General features: G+C 53.8%; 1 protein-coding gene across 4 annotated transcripts in view; it reads right to left on the bottom strand.

The window, feature by feature from the left end:
- Window positions 1-9,274: 9,274 nt before the first annotated feature.
- Window positions 9,275-14,592, bottom strand: part of CHD2 (chromodomain helicase DNA binding protein 2) — a 118,459-nt gene continuing 113,141 nt past the window's right edge. For 3 of the 4 annotated variants that reach the window (XM_076004790.1, XM_076004791.1, XM_076004793.1), the window contains one exon: window positions 11,695-12,841. In XM_076004790.1, the coding sequence (XP_075860905.1) occupies window positions 12,508-12,841 (334 nt within the window). In that variant the 3' untranslated portion in view covers window positions 11,695-12,507. Of the gene's footprint in view, window positions 12,842-14,592 lie in introns of all 4 variants that reach the window. The other variant, XM_076004792.1, reaches the window with a different exon arrangement.

Below are 14,592 nucleotides of genomic sequence, written 5' to 3'. Positions count from 1 at the left end.
CAGGCTCATAAACTGCCTGCACATGGCCCTGGCACGGCGTGGAGAGGCTGCCGTTCTCTGCAATTGTGTGTTTGCATTTATCTGCTCGATGACTCCATTTGTGCATGCTCAGCCTTGTGCTGGGGGAATCCAGCAGTGACCCAGACAGACTACCTCGCATTCTGTCTGGGGAGACAAGTCCGTAAACAATGGTCACAAAACCCTATATCCCAGGGTGACAAGCACCAAGAAGTAAAAGGAAGTGGCTCAACGGTTCTGGGAGAGACATACCTTGGATTGGGGGGGGAGGGACATTCACCTTTGCTGGGGTGAGGGGACCCTCTGACTAGCTCACCTGTGTGAATTTGGGGAGCGAGTCGTGCAAAGAGCTGGGAAGAGCCTTCTCTGCAGAGAGAAGCACCATGGCCAGGGCAGCAGCAGCCTGGACGGGGAGTTTTAGGGACAGCAAGAAACCAATTGTTCCTGGACAGCAGCGAGTGGACAGGTAGGGGCCCAAGCTGAGGCCACAGCGAGGGCAGCTCACGGCAGGCCTCTTCAGTGGGGGAGGACGTGACGTTTCAGTCCAGTTGCCTGAGGAAGCCATTAGTGAGCTCTGAAGGGGGAAGGATGTGTCTGACTTGGGTCTTAAAGGAACCAACCGTTCCAGCTGCTCTCGGGGACATCAGGGGAGAGGGAGGAAGTCAGGGGCTCCTGCACAAGGGCGTCCCGAGGCAGTGGCAGTGCGGAGCGACATGAAATCGTGGGCTTTGGGGTTCACTGGGAAGGCGGAGCTGGCAGGGTTTGGAGAGAGCCTGAGAGGAGACCAGTGTCCTCCCCAGCGCGGGCCTGGGCGCCCGGCAGACAGCGGTGCCATTTATAACACTGGCAAGAACACGGGAAGAGCAGGTTTGGGACCCTGGCGTCAGAATGTGACTTTTAGACACATCAGAAAAACCTCATGCAGCTTGTTTTAAATTTTTTAATTTAAGTAAGTGACATAAACTTCCCAGAACAAATTTTTAAGGACAGTGCTCGTGGAACAGACTTCCGAAATAAAGGGAAGGGTGTTATTTGCAGTTGAAGGAGCCGCTTGCACAGCCGAGGCTGGGAGGGAGGCCGGCCTCTCCTGCGGCCCGCCAGGAGTCTGAGACCCCTGAGGGCCACGTTCCACAGAGACTCAGGAGCCGGAGGCTTGGGTGTCCTTGGAGAAGGACAGCTGGGTCCGCTGAGGCCGGGCTCCCCGGCAGGTGCCAATTGTGCGCGCGCCCAGTGCGGATCCTGCTGCGGAAAACAGTGGTAACACTTGAACAAGAAAATGAACAGAGCAGCAGGGACACCGGGGAGGTGAGAGTGGCGGTTCTGCTGCAGCAGAGCTCGGGAGCTGACGCAGGAGGTGACACTATTCATAAGAGAGCAAATAGGAAGAAAGCGCCGAGCAAACCGTAGACTCCCGTCCCAGTGCCACCTCCTCCCCTTCTCATCCCGCCAGTCACAGCCACAAGCTCCGAATTCATTTATCGAGCCAACTCCACGGGGCAGGTCCGGCATGCCAGGCCTTCCCTGCCCCAGCTCACCCCCAGGCTGGCCCCTGAGAGCTGGAGAGAGGACGTCGTGAAGGAAAGGGCCACCCTCTCTCTCGCATGCCATGTCCCCCAGCAGACAAGACACTCAAGAGCAGGGTGTCCACTTTTCCCTATGCTGATCTCGTAGGCATGGCCCAGAAGTCACATCTTCTCGATGTGATCGGCCTCGCTTGTCTAACTCTTGAAACAGCAGAAAGAAGCCCGGTGCTCCGGCCCGGGCCAGTGGGAAGCGTCCCCTTGCCTCACGGGAAACCATTACCTGTTGAATCTGCAGAGCCAAGACCCCGAACACCTGTTTTCAACAGCTTTCCTTAGCTGCCTTTCCCATCCTGAGGGGCTTTTCAACACTTTACCATCTCATCCTTCCCTGCCTAAAGTGTGCCAGAACCCCCAAGGCAGAGGAACAGAAACCACACGCTTAGAAAGTCCTATCAGGATGCACTCAATTAAGAGACAGCCTGTGTGCAAGACATGGTCGTGGTGGCAGGGGTGTTTCTGGAATGAGGGATGCCATCCCAGGCTGCCCCGATCCCTGGGGCCAAGGCGGGCATGTCACCCGGCATCGCCTGTCCTTGCCCAGGGTGACTCTGGGACGCCACGTGGTTTCTTCCGCATTTGAGCTCAAACCTGCTGGCTCTTCTCTCCTCCGGAGGAATGGGAGCTCTCTCCAGGCCATTTAACCAAAGCAAAAAGTCTCTAGCCAGGAAGATTTGCTCAGGGAAAAGCAAAGGCATGCTTGGAAACTGGGGAATGGGTCACTCGGGGCTCCATTTGTGCAACGAGGCCAGCATCAACGGGAAAAAGGCCTGTGACAGTTTATTACCATGGCCTGGGGGGCTGGGGGGAGGATGCTGAGAGCAGGGCTCCAACAGGCTTGGGAGCATTGGGAATTGGAGGAGCAGCAGTCCCCAAAGCACCCCCCTCCAGGAAACAATACAGGAGCTTGGTTCGTTTGACCAGCCCCACCCTGCCCGAGGCCAAGCCCTGGCCTGGGGGGAGGGACCTTGAGTTTGGGGAGCCAGGATGGCCAGGGAGGGAGCGGCGTGGGCAAGGGGACACCTGGGCAGAGGGAAGAGCCCAGGCTTCAGGACCGGACCAGGCCCCCAGCCCTGTCACCTACTAGCCGCCTGACAGGGTGGCTGTAACTGTTCTCAGGCTCAGCTGTCTCAACCACGAGGGAACAACGACAGCACCTCCCTCTCGTGGTCGTCCTGGAGACGAAACGTGATGAGTGTGGCACAGCTGCCGGCCGCACTGAGCTCTCCACGCTGGCAATGATTCTCTCCACACCTTCTGCCACCGCGTGCCACCCCCCCACCCCCTCGTGGAGGGCACTGTCCCTCTGACACGGCCACTTCCTGCCAATCGCCCACCGCCCAGCGACCTGCCGCGGCAAAGGCTCTAGTCCACATGCAGCACAGGAGCCACCTTTGCTGTCCTCTGGCCACCGCTTCTACCTCCTTGAGTCACAGAAACGAGGCCCCACCTTTGAACCTGCCCTCGAATCGTGCAATTGCTTTGACAAATTTCACAAAACCCCTAGAATGCAAAAGACATTGCCCTAGTTTCTAGATGAACAGACGGAAGCTAAGAAAAGCCAGCTGACCTGCTGATAAGGCTACAGGGTCTGAGAGCAGAGCACCAGCCCACCTTCCTCTCACTGCACCCACCTGCCGCTCTCCTGAGGGCAGAGAGGGAGCCTGGAGCCGCCACGGGGACAGGGCCAATCCAGGGCTCTGGCTCTGGGGTGAGCAGGGCCGGGGGCCAGACCCCCACGCGGAGGCTGGGTGGGGAGGGGCTGGAAGCCCAGGCCGGCTCCAGCAGAGGGCCCTGGTGAGCAGGGCCCCTGGGTGGCCCTCAGGTCAAGGCTGGGGCCAGGGCTCCTGGGCCCAGGGCAAGCAGGACAACTGCAGCCACCTGCCTTCTTGAGCGGACATGTCCTCCCCTTGGCTTGCTCATGGTCTGAGATTAATCCATTAAGGCAAGTGCCCAGAGCTGTGGATTGTGTTGTTTACACACAAGGAGAGTCTTCCTTCCCTTCCTGACCTCTGGTGGTGAGGAGTGCCCAGTGTGTGACAATAACAATAACCAAGTCACATGTGTGGTTACACACGTAACAATATGTACGTGGGCAACAACAGGTACACGTGTAACAATACACAAGTCACATATGCACTTGGGGGAGGGGGCCCTTTGAGGTGAAAAGCCAAGCAGGGAGCCAATGCAAGGTGAGAGAGGATGGGAGGTGACAGAGGATGGGAGGTGACAGAGGATGGAGGAGGTAACAGAGGGAACAGGTTCTCTCACCTGGACCTCAAGCCATATTGTCCTCAACTACAAACTGGGACCAGGATGGGGACTTAGTCACTAGGCAGCTGGGAGAATTAAGTAAAATGACACCAGGACTGAGGGACTCGGGTGACCACGGGAGAAGCCGTTCAGCGAGGCGGCGGCATGGTGGAGCAGGGCTGGAGCGTGAGTTCTGACAAGGATGCCCTCCTTGAGCAAACTCTGCAGCCTCCCCTGAACTTTTCAACTAGGCCTCGACTTTTGGACGTCCGTGTTTGCCTCCGTGTTGTCCAGTTTCAGCAAGAATCCTGCTAAATGGGTCCTGCAAGAACCCTCGTCCTCCACACCTGATGGTCCTCCCTGTCCCAGCGGGCTCTTCCCCCTCCTCCTCTCTGCCCCAGGTGATGGAGCACCTGGCCTGCCTTCAGCAAGCGTCCTGTCAGGCCGGTTTAGCCGGAGTCCCCCTCATGCCTGACATCCCTTCTAAGGAATTTTCTATCCACTTACGCCCGGGCTCCTTGGCTAGAAACTCCCACCTGCCTAAGCCGTGCTCAGAGCCGCCCGCCACTCTCCCTCCCTGCACGGCCCCTGGCAGTGGCCCCTACGCCCACCGCATACCCCTCAAATAAATTCTTCCTGACCGACTTTAACACAAGTCACGAATAATTTTCTGACAGTTCTGCCACCCCTGCCTGTGTGAGCTGAGGCAAGTTCCCTGACTCCTCAGGGTCCCCAGCTGGAAATGGGGTAAGTCCCACCTCATGGCTTTATTGTGAGGACTAAACGTAAAAATACAATAAAGCGACAGGCCCCGAACCTGGCACCCAGGAACCTGGGCAGACGGTGGCTTCTGCTCCCAGGCCTGCCACAGAGGCCACCTCACCTCCCACAGGCCCAGGCCACGGCCAGCCAGCGGGTCCCAAACACGCATCACGTCCATATTTCTCCAGGGCTGCTTTGACTCCATTTTGTCATTCATGAGACTAGGTATAAATTCTTTGTCATTATTGCTCTTTTCAACTACAAAATCAAGAAACATTTACTAAGTTAGCCTAAACAAAACCGCAGAATCAATAAAACCCAGACAAACAGCATTAACGCAAAGCAACGGGTGATGTTTCACAGACACGAAATGGGCCCTTCCTGTGTGGGGGTGGGAGCTCCCCAGCAGCGACTCGGTTCCCCTCTGCTTGCCGCTCTGAGGCCCTGTGACACCTGTCAGCACGCGTGCCCCAGGCCACTCTCTGCCCTTTCCACCTCCGAAGCCTGCCCAGCACAGTGAGCCCCGACTCAGAAATACTGAAATCACCAGGATGGTTAAAAAACTGTTCCTATTGGCGATTTGCCCCAAGCCACCAAAGCCCCATCAGCCTTCCAGCCCAGTTCCCTGAAGGTCCCCTGGTCCTTCTCACAGTCCAGGAGCAAAGGGCATGGCAGGGAGTCTTAGGAAGCTGCTGCCCCCACCTGGCTCCCAGCTGCTTGGAATATGCCCGTGGTCTAGGAGGCCTGGGCAGGAGGGGCCTGAGCTCTGGCCGAGCCCCCAGCGCTCGGGCCCCAGGGGCTTCCTTGCTCTCTTCCCCACGGCCCCTCTCTGGGCCTCTCTCTCTAGGAACCTCACAAAGGAGGGCTCCAAGCCCAGCAGCTGCTCTCAAGGCCACTGTCCAGCCAGGGACCAGGACGCCCAAGGGTGAGAAACGAGCTTAGTGGCCCTGGCACTGCATTCACCTGCAGACACCTTCCCAGCACCCCAGGCCTGTGGGGGCAGGAGTGAGAGCTGGAGACGACTAGGGCCCGGCCCGTGGGAGCCCTGGTCAGGTGGGGGCGGGGGGGGGGGGAACCAGAGTGAGCCAGGGGCTCAACTCAGGGGTTGAGCCATTGAGTCAGGGTCCCAGGGAAGGGACCGACAGGAATGGGGGCGGGAAGAGCAGGGCCAGAGAAGGCCATGCTGGAGATGAAGAAGATGACCAGGGGTCCAGCGGGCAGCGGAAGGGCTGGAGGAGCGGGGGAGGGACAGCAGCCCAGCGGCGGGGCTCGTCTCAAATGAAGAGCAGTCCGGCTGGCTGCAAGTGAGAGGTTCGGGAAGGAAGGGGCAGGTTCTGTGGCTACAAGGGGCAGATTGCAACTGGCCCCAGACCCAAAACAGGGCGCTTGGACCTTAAGGTGAGAGTGATGTCAGGGGCCTTGTGGCTCAGAACGGTCCCTCTGGCTGCCACACGGAGGTGGGAGGGAGAGGAAGCTAGACCAGGAAGCAGGACCCTGGGCCTCCCTGAGCAGTGGCTGGAGGGGTGGGGGAGGAGGCCGGCCCTGGATGCAGAGGCTGGTGAGGCTGCCTCTGCCCCTTCTCTGCCTCATCCCCCGTCACACTGGCTGGGGGGACAAAGCACCTCCACGTCTCCTGGGTGCGGAGGGGACTCTGCCCCGGGTCTGCAGCTGACGGGAGCAGCCCATGGGACAGGGGTGGGACCACGGGGCTTCCCCTAGGTCGGGTATAGGTTTTGGCTGCCCGGTGGGCTATTTGTGGGAACCTGCTGCCCTCTGCAGGATGGTTCTAGAACCACATCCGTTCGGGGCCTTGGTCTCAGCTTTAGAGGATGGGGCTGATCCCAGAACACAGCCCAGGCCCCATCTGGGGTGGCAGGAGAGGTCTCCAGGAAGCGGTTCCCCAGCGCCTCAGGATGCCCCAACGTCATCTTCTGAGGACAGGCTCCGAGTCCATCTCATGTGTCACCTCGGGGACCTCACTTATCCTGCCACAGCCTGGTGAATCAGTATCTGTATTTCGTAGTGGAGGCTTGGAGAGCGGTGGAGGATGTGCCCAGGAACACAGCTGGTACAGGCAGTGCTAGGGCTGGCGCACCTTCACACTGGGCCACACACCTCACCTGGCCCTCAGCCCCGTCACCACCAGGGCTCGGCTACAGCGTGCTGTCCCTTACATCTGGCTCTCTTCTCTCTGGCGCTTATATGACACTTTGTCTTCTTACTGTTGGCCTGTCTAGGGTCTGCCTCCCCACCGCAATTAGAATACCGCTTCAGGAGGGCAGGGCCTCGCCCTCTGGTTCTCCGCATGGGTCCCCAGCTCCCAGGGCAGAGCCTGCCCGCAGTAGGGGCTCGAGATCTTGGTCAAGGAAAACCTCCTCTCCCGTAACTGCTCCCGGCACTGTCTCCCCACCGAGACAGTGAGCTCCCCCAGGTGGTTCCCGTCCCTGCTGGGAGTTAGGCTCCCCCAGGGCAAGCTGCGGTTTTGCAGGCGCCCTGGCCAGCTGGGATCCACAGGGCTGCTCCTGTCGCAGGCCCTGGGGGCGAGGGCTGCCTGATGATGCTGGGCTGGGCCCGCCCTCCAGCCAGGCAAGCTCTGTCCTTGGTCCCCCCAACCTCTCCAGTGGCCTCTGGTTCCGTCCCCTCAACCCTCACCCCCTCCCCAGCCAAGGACTGAACAGCCTCCTTCTGGGTAGCCGGTGGGGTTACAAACCTTTTCCTTGTCCACAGTGCACACTTTCACTTAGAGAGCACACTAACCCAAGAAGCTGCCTCCTTCATTTGCAGACGAAGATGCAAAGGCCACCTGCCCAGCTGCACGCAGGGCAACGCATTGACTCCTGCCAGCCCCTTCTTGCCACCCAGGCCCTGAAGGCCACTGCGGTGCCTGTGGTTGCCAGGACTTACGCTTTAGTAACAGCAGCCCCCCCTGGGTCACGAAGGAAATTAAGATAAAGATAACACGTGTGAACCCTCCATGAGGAGTGGATATTATGCTGCCCATCTTCAAGGTGAGAAGGCTTTAGGCCACGGACCTGTCCATGTTCCCACACAAAGCCAGATTAGAGGAGTGGTCAGGGCAAACCAGGTGGCCTGACCCCACTTGTCCTCCACCACACTGCACAGCTACAGAAACGACCAGGAAATCCCCAAGACACTGAGCCTCGTGGAGGGTCCCAGCAGCAGCAGCAGGGGCAGCCTCCTCAATTAGCAGTGGGGTTTCTGCAGGAGAGTTTTAGTTCAGCCCAGCTGCATCTCGCCCCCATTTCACACAAAACAGAGCAAATAAGAGGCTGGCTGAGTGGTGATGGCCCCAGTGGGAGTCCAACCTCAAGACATGGTGGAAGCGCTGGTGCAGCTTCAGTTAAGACAAAGCCATATGTCAAGGCTGGTCCTGCTCCTTTAAGAGCCGCAGGTTGGAATCTGGAGCCCAGACTCTGGTCTGGCAAACTGCAGAGACCTGGGTTTCAATAAGTGACCTTTCTGTTGGCGCTAATTGAGGAGGGCTTGCTGTGATGCCAGGCCTGTGAGGCCCTGCCAGGGAGGAGGGAGGAGGAGGAGGGAGGAGGCAGGGGCCCTGGGCCTGCTGCTTCCAGTAAAAGGCGGGTGTTTTGGCAGCAGGCAGTTTTGAGGCCTTGTTGCTATTGTAAATCATAAGCTGATTATTGCAGCACTTGTTCTTAAAGTTTCCCCAAGTTGTTCCAGCTGAGTCGTCAGTTACAACACGACTGTGAGTCGAGCTTCTTTACGGGCATGAGGAGCCCTCGGCTCTTCCCAGTCTTTTGCTCAGGAACTACGTGCACTGAAAGTCCCAGAATCCCGCCCTGCACAGGCCACGGCTGGCAAGGGCCCTGCCTCCACGTTCCCGGGACAGACAGTCACACGAGCTGAACCTCCGCTCTGAGTGGACACATGGGCTTACTTGTTTCAACAATTAAGAACTTCACCAAGATGTGGGTTTGGTCTCAAAGTATTAGTAAAAACCCTTGGGTCTGGGCAGCTTCTCTAACTCCCATTCAGATGGAGATCCCCACCCGTGGGCTGGGCCACCCTTCCTGTCTGGGCTGTGCCAGAGCTGGGCCTGCCCCAGTGCCAGATTGCTAGAGTTAACATTCATGTCAGTGTTTCCATTATTAAACGCACCCCGCCTCCACCTTGTAACCCAACTATTAAATTACCCTCAAAGGTACAGGCTGGTACATGCGGTGTTTGTGTTTCTTCAGGACAGAGGGGTGCCCTTCCAGGTCTCCCAGGATCCTCCCTGGCAGGACTAACACTGGGAGATTAAGAGTAGTCCTGCTCAACTACCGGGTTCAGCAACTCCAGTGCAGGGCTGTGGGCTATGTATGACCCAGGGCTACTCAGACAGCAAACTGTTAGCCTCAGCAATGGCCCAGGAATATACAATCATAGGAATCTGTGAATCAATGCCCTGGGCCCAACAACACAAATGGTGTTGAGTAGGAGGAATATGCAACTTTAAAAGGCTCCACTTCACACACTGTCAAAAAATCTAGATGTGACCCAGCATCTAGGGACAAGGGAGGAAAGCAAGAGGTATCTGCAGTCACGCAGCTCACACCAAAATGCAATGCAACATGTCAGCCCAATTCTAAAAATCCTCAGTAACACTTTTTAATATACAAGAATCAAAAGTACAGCAGTTTTACAATGTAGGAAAATTTAATACATACTATATAAACAACATTATTTACATCAGAAATCACTAGGACAGTGGCATTTTTCACAAATATAAATTAATTACTGTTTAGTCAACAGGTTTTAAAAGTCCACAATTTTACAATAAAGAAAAACCATCTGTCCCCAAACGAGCAGGGCACAGATGGACTAAAGCAGCCTGGACCCTTGGCATGGCCCCCCTCGCCCAGCGTGGCAGCCCTCAGAGGAGCCCGAAGACTGCTGGCACTGAGCCTGGGCCACCGCTCCTGCTGACAAGTGGATTTTGGTCTGTAGGGTTTCAGTGTCATCGTGTGAATTCACAAATGAATTGCGTTTGCACTGGGAGGCCTGACGCAGCCTGCAGACACGTCAGGCCGGGATGTCTGCAGCATGGTGCGAGAAGTGCTCGGGTTTCCCTTCGAGGGGCGCAAGGAATGACTGAAGGGGAGCCAGCGAGGGCTCCGCTGGGCACCCGTCTGTCCACGCTAGCCTGGCTCCGACAGGCTGCAGTGACGAGCCTGGGGTTTCACCTTGTCCTTTCCTAGGGCCAGAGTATCCTGTCAATCCTTGTTCACGTGCACGTTTTAGGTGATGCTAATTCCCTTCTTCTCCAACCCCTGTTATATCTACCAACAATGAAACCTTTCAAAGCCAGGCTCCATGGAATACCATCCTCAGACTCCTGGGGCAGCTTCTCCCATTCACAAGCGAGAGAATTTCTACCTGTGCAAATTTGTTTTTGATTTAAGCATACAATATTCATACTGATTTAAATCAGGCAATACCTTCTTTTTCCCAAGGTACTCTTCAAACCTATTTCACACCTAAAATAGACACTGGGGATACTGTAATTTTAGAATCAATGTAACACTGATCTGGCTAATATTGCCTTTTGCTACTGCATATGGCACTAGAAGTCCTGAATGTGAACAAAAGGAAGTTCCTTTTTCCTCATGATGAGACATCTTTGGGAGTAATTCACATGTCCTATCAACAACCTGGGAGAAGCCCGATGAGTATGGAAATGCAGGGCCTCGAGTGACTCCTCTGCCCCCCTCACTCCTGGAGGACACAATCCAATTGCCTGCAGGGCCTCATCCCCTCCCACCCCCACTCCCACCTCCCATCCCTCAAGGGCTTGGCAGGCCAACCCCGCATTCCTCTCTGGCTCGGGCAACACAGGATAGTGTCAATATCATCAGCAAGAAGCTCCATCTGTGGGTTCCTCATCAACATGTGGCAAAGTGGAGACACGATTCCCTGCCTTCTCCACTGAGCAGCAGCTGGCCCTCCATGGGAGGACTGTGGCCAGGTGGCCCCACACAGTCACTGGGGCTTTGCTCCGGGCATGCGTGGTACAAGTCCAGGGTGTACAACCCCCAGTACCACAGGGAGTTAAATAAGAAAGCAGTGGGTCCACTGAGCTCCCAACACAGGCTGCGCGGACCTAGACTCTCATCTGGCTCAGCACAGACTGGCCGCACAATGCTGTGTGGCAAAGGCAATGGCCCGCCACAGCCACATCCGCTTCACTAGGGGGACACGGCTCAGCATGTCCTGGTAAAGGCATTACAGCACTGCCCAGGACACCAGCCAGTCGTGATAATGGTGTTATGAAGTCCTCACAAGTTAGTTCGGGGAGTTGAACCCTGCGCATGCCAATACAAGGGTTCTCACCAGCGCTGAGCTTGGACACTAACAAACACACTGTCTGTTTAAGTCAGTCAACGTCTCCATCCTGAAAGGCCTCTGGATACTCTAACAATACTGGCAAGCTATACTGGAAATGGATAAAACTGTAGGCCTCTGCATCAGTAAATTGAAAAAAGCCTGCTTAACTGATGCAACCAACTTGCTTCCTAGTCCTGACTCAATTCAACGCTAGTATGGCTCTTACTGTCTATAGCTCAGTCACTGTGTCCTTGAATACTTCCTATTCTGGAAAAAATTTAACTTAGGTTTATACTTGGTTTTATTCTAAAAGGAAACCGAGTCCAATTCTACTGATCTCCAACTAGCAGCAGAAACTTGTGCACCACAGGTAACTTACTCTCCTCTGCCTACCACATGAACGTCAGGAGGTGTGTGATTCTGTATAACCTACTTCTCCAAGCTGTGCCAAGGGAACTAAAATGCAGCAGGACGTGTTGACCTACTCCAATACTGAAAGCTTCCCCCACTTGCTGGCACTACCAAAGCCCACACTGGAACACCTGCTCACACCTGCGCGGGCACCCCCATCTTTGTGCGTGCCAGCAACGAGCCGCTCAGCAGGCCTGCCTCTGCCTCGCCTCCCCAGGACCTCTTGTTTCCCTCTCCAAAGGAACCAGAAATCCACCAGGGATTCCAGTTCCCTGGCACACTACCCCCCCATCCCCACCCGATCCCCACCCTGTCCCTCACTCAGCCCCCCCCCCCCAATCAAGTAAGACCCATGCCGGCATCAACGCTGCCTAACTCACAGTACTCCAAAGTCAGCCGGAGGGACCCTACTTTCCCTGGCACAGGGGGGAAAAGGGGGCCCATTCCGGGGACCAAACCTTTGAAATGTACAGACAGTGTGGGAAAATTAGTGTCAGGAAGGAAGAAGCCACTGTGAAAATTGTTTCCCTCTTACCCCCGCCCGTAGGTTTCACATAATGAGGCTGAGTGTATAATTTCTCCCAAAAACACATTTAAGGGGCGTACCTGCTCCCCTTCAAGTCCTCTGGTGCGAGACCCCACCCACTCGCCCCCACTCCCCGCCAGCAGCATCCGCCATGTCAGAGTGAACCAGGTTACACACTCTACCCCCAGGTCCCGGCAGCCTTCAGGCACCAATGCCTTCCCCTGACCACCGTACCCAGGTCCAAGGAACACTGGCCCTGGCAATAAAACATCCGTGACTCTAAAGAGTCCCTATTCCTTCACTGGGGAGACAGCCCAGTGAAGCTGGTGCACAAAAAGTCATCTTTCCTCCTAGTGGCTCATCAAAGTGGGAGGCCAGAACTAGGCTGGAATAGGATGGGGCGACAAAGTGCAGGAGTGGTGACCCAAATCAAGGCTGGACCCAATAAGAGGCCTTCCGCTCCTTGAAGTGCTCCTTCAGCCAGCGAGTTGACAGCAGCGGCATGTCCAGAAGCTCCACTTACTGGTCTAGGTAACTGGCTACTGTTGGATCAGACCGAAAATATCCACGTGTTTGATGACGCTTGCTCTCCCCTTTCTGAGCTGTCCTTTATGTTTTCCGAACATTCCAGTTATAATCTGGGTTGTTTTTCTGTTCTAGTGATCTCTCCAAAGGAGACCTATGATCCAGGGGTGACTTGGAATCGTGAGGAGATTTCTGAGAAGGGGGTGAGCGAGGATCTGAGACTGCGGGGTGCAATGGGGGCAGGGGCTGCTTATATTCCCCCAATTTGTCTGTGTGGAAAGAACGGTAATGGTCTGAGGGTCCCTGCCCATGGTAGCCCATAGGGGGGCGGTGATCAGACATTCTTCGGAAATCCTGCTGGTGGTAATTCTGAGGCCTAAATTCATCAGATCTCCTCCGCTTGGAATCATGATGGTGCCTGAAACAGAGATGCAAGGATGAGCTGCAAGATCAAGGCCAGATTCCCATCCACTTCTTCATCATTCATTGGCTTTTCCTCATACACTCATGTTCAAGGACATTTCCAAAGGAGTCTGGGACAAACATTATACTCTAAGAGTCAGAAAACAAAACTAAAGTAATAAAGGGTCATTTTACACCTATTGGCAAAACACATCCTATGAAACAGACACCTCGAGTTTGCAGTGAACACAAGTGTACACTTGAAGAATCACGGATGGCTCTGTACGCTCATACTGCCTTCAGGAAAAAACTGACAAGACCTATAAAATTTGCTAATCCAGCCAGAAGAAAAAGAGCCACAGAAATTATTTAGTAAGTTATTAGTAACAGTTAAAGGCACCATCAAACTACATATTCAACAAGAAGTGAAGGGTTAATAAAATTACCTTAAAAATTGACTAAATGTGAAGAACATTAAAATGTTTAGCTTGGACCATGGCAAACTGCTCATTATGCTATTAAAAGAGAATTGGTATATACAGTCAGATAGTTAGAATGACCAATATTTGATAGCACAACAAAGTGACTATAATCAATAATAAGTTAGGGTATACTTTAAAAAATAACTAAAAGAGTAGAACTAGAATGTTCCTAACACAAAAGAAATGTAAATGCCTGAGATGATGGATATTCCAATTACCTGGATTTGAGTAATTCACATTGTATGCCCTAAAGATATATACAACTATTATGTACTCATAATAACTAAACATAAAAATTTTAGAGATAAAAATTAATCCAGTATGGTGGCACTTGTCTGAGGTCCCAGCTACTCAGCAGGCTGAGATGGAAGGATCACTTGAGCCCAGCTGCACTCTAGCCTAGGAAACAAAGTAAGACCTTGTCTCAAAAAAGAAAAAACAGAAAGTAAGTGTTGGCAAAGAATACTTAGAAGATGTGTGAAAAAATTGCAAGTCATATACTGCTGGTAGGAATGTAAAATGGTTCAGCCATGGTGGAAAGTTTAGTGGTTCCTAAAATTAAAGAATTACCATGTGACTTAACAAATCCACTCTTAAGTATACACCCCAAAGAACTGAAAACAGGTATGCAAACAAGTATCTGTACACCAATATTCACTGCAGCAGCATTCTTCACAATAGCCAAAAGATAGAAACAAACATCGATCAACAGATGAATGCATAAACAAAATGTGCTATATTAATACAATGAAATATTACTCAGCCACAAAATGGAACGGAGTACTGACTGATATATGCATGAACCTTGAAAACACTGTGCTAAGGGAAAGAAGCCAGACACAAAAGGTCACATGTTGTATGATTCCCTCTATAAGAAATGTCCAGAATAGGTAAATCCATAGAGACAGAAAGCAGACCGGTGGTTGCGAGGGGTTGGAGAGAGGGAAGAATGGGGAATAACTGCTTAATGATTGCAGAGCTTTCTTTGGGTGAAGAAAGTGTTTTGGAACGAGATAGAAGTGGTAGCTGCCCAACATTGTGAGTGTATAATACTCATGTCACCGAATTGTTCACTTTAAAATAGTTCCTTTATATAACGTGAATTTCACCTCAATAAAAAAAGAGAAGAGGAAGAACTGGGCAACTTCAGTTCCAGTCAAAATGGATTAACAGGGACCAGATTTACCCTCTTGCCTAAAACAATCAGTAATGGGCAGAACGTACGAACAGTGGTTTTCAAGACACCAGGTATCAAGCAACAAAGAACAGTGACCCCACTGGGGGT

This window comes from Microcebus murinus, chromosome 7, assembly GCF_040939455.1.
Source record: "Microcebus murinus isolate Inina chromosome 7, M.murinus_Inina_mat1.0, whole genome shotgun sequence".
Lineage (NCBI taxonomy): Eukaryota > Metazoa > Chordata > Mammalia > Primates > Cheirogaleidae > Microcebus > Microcebus murinus.
The sequence above is the reverse complement of the archived record's forward strand: the minus strand, read 5'-3'. Positions and strand labels throughout refer to the sequence as shown.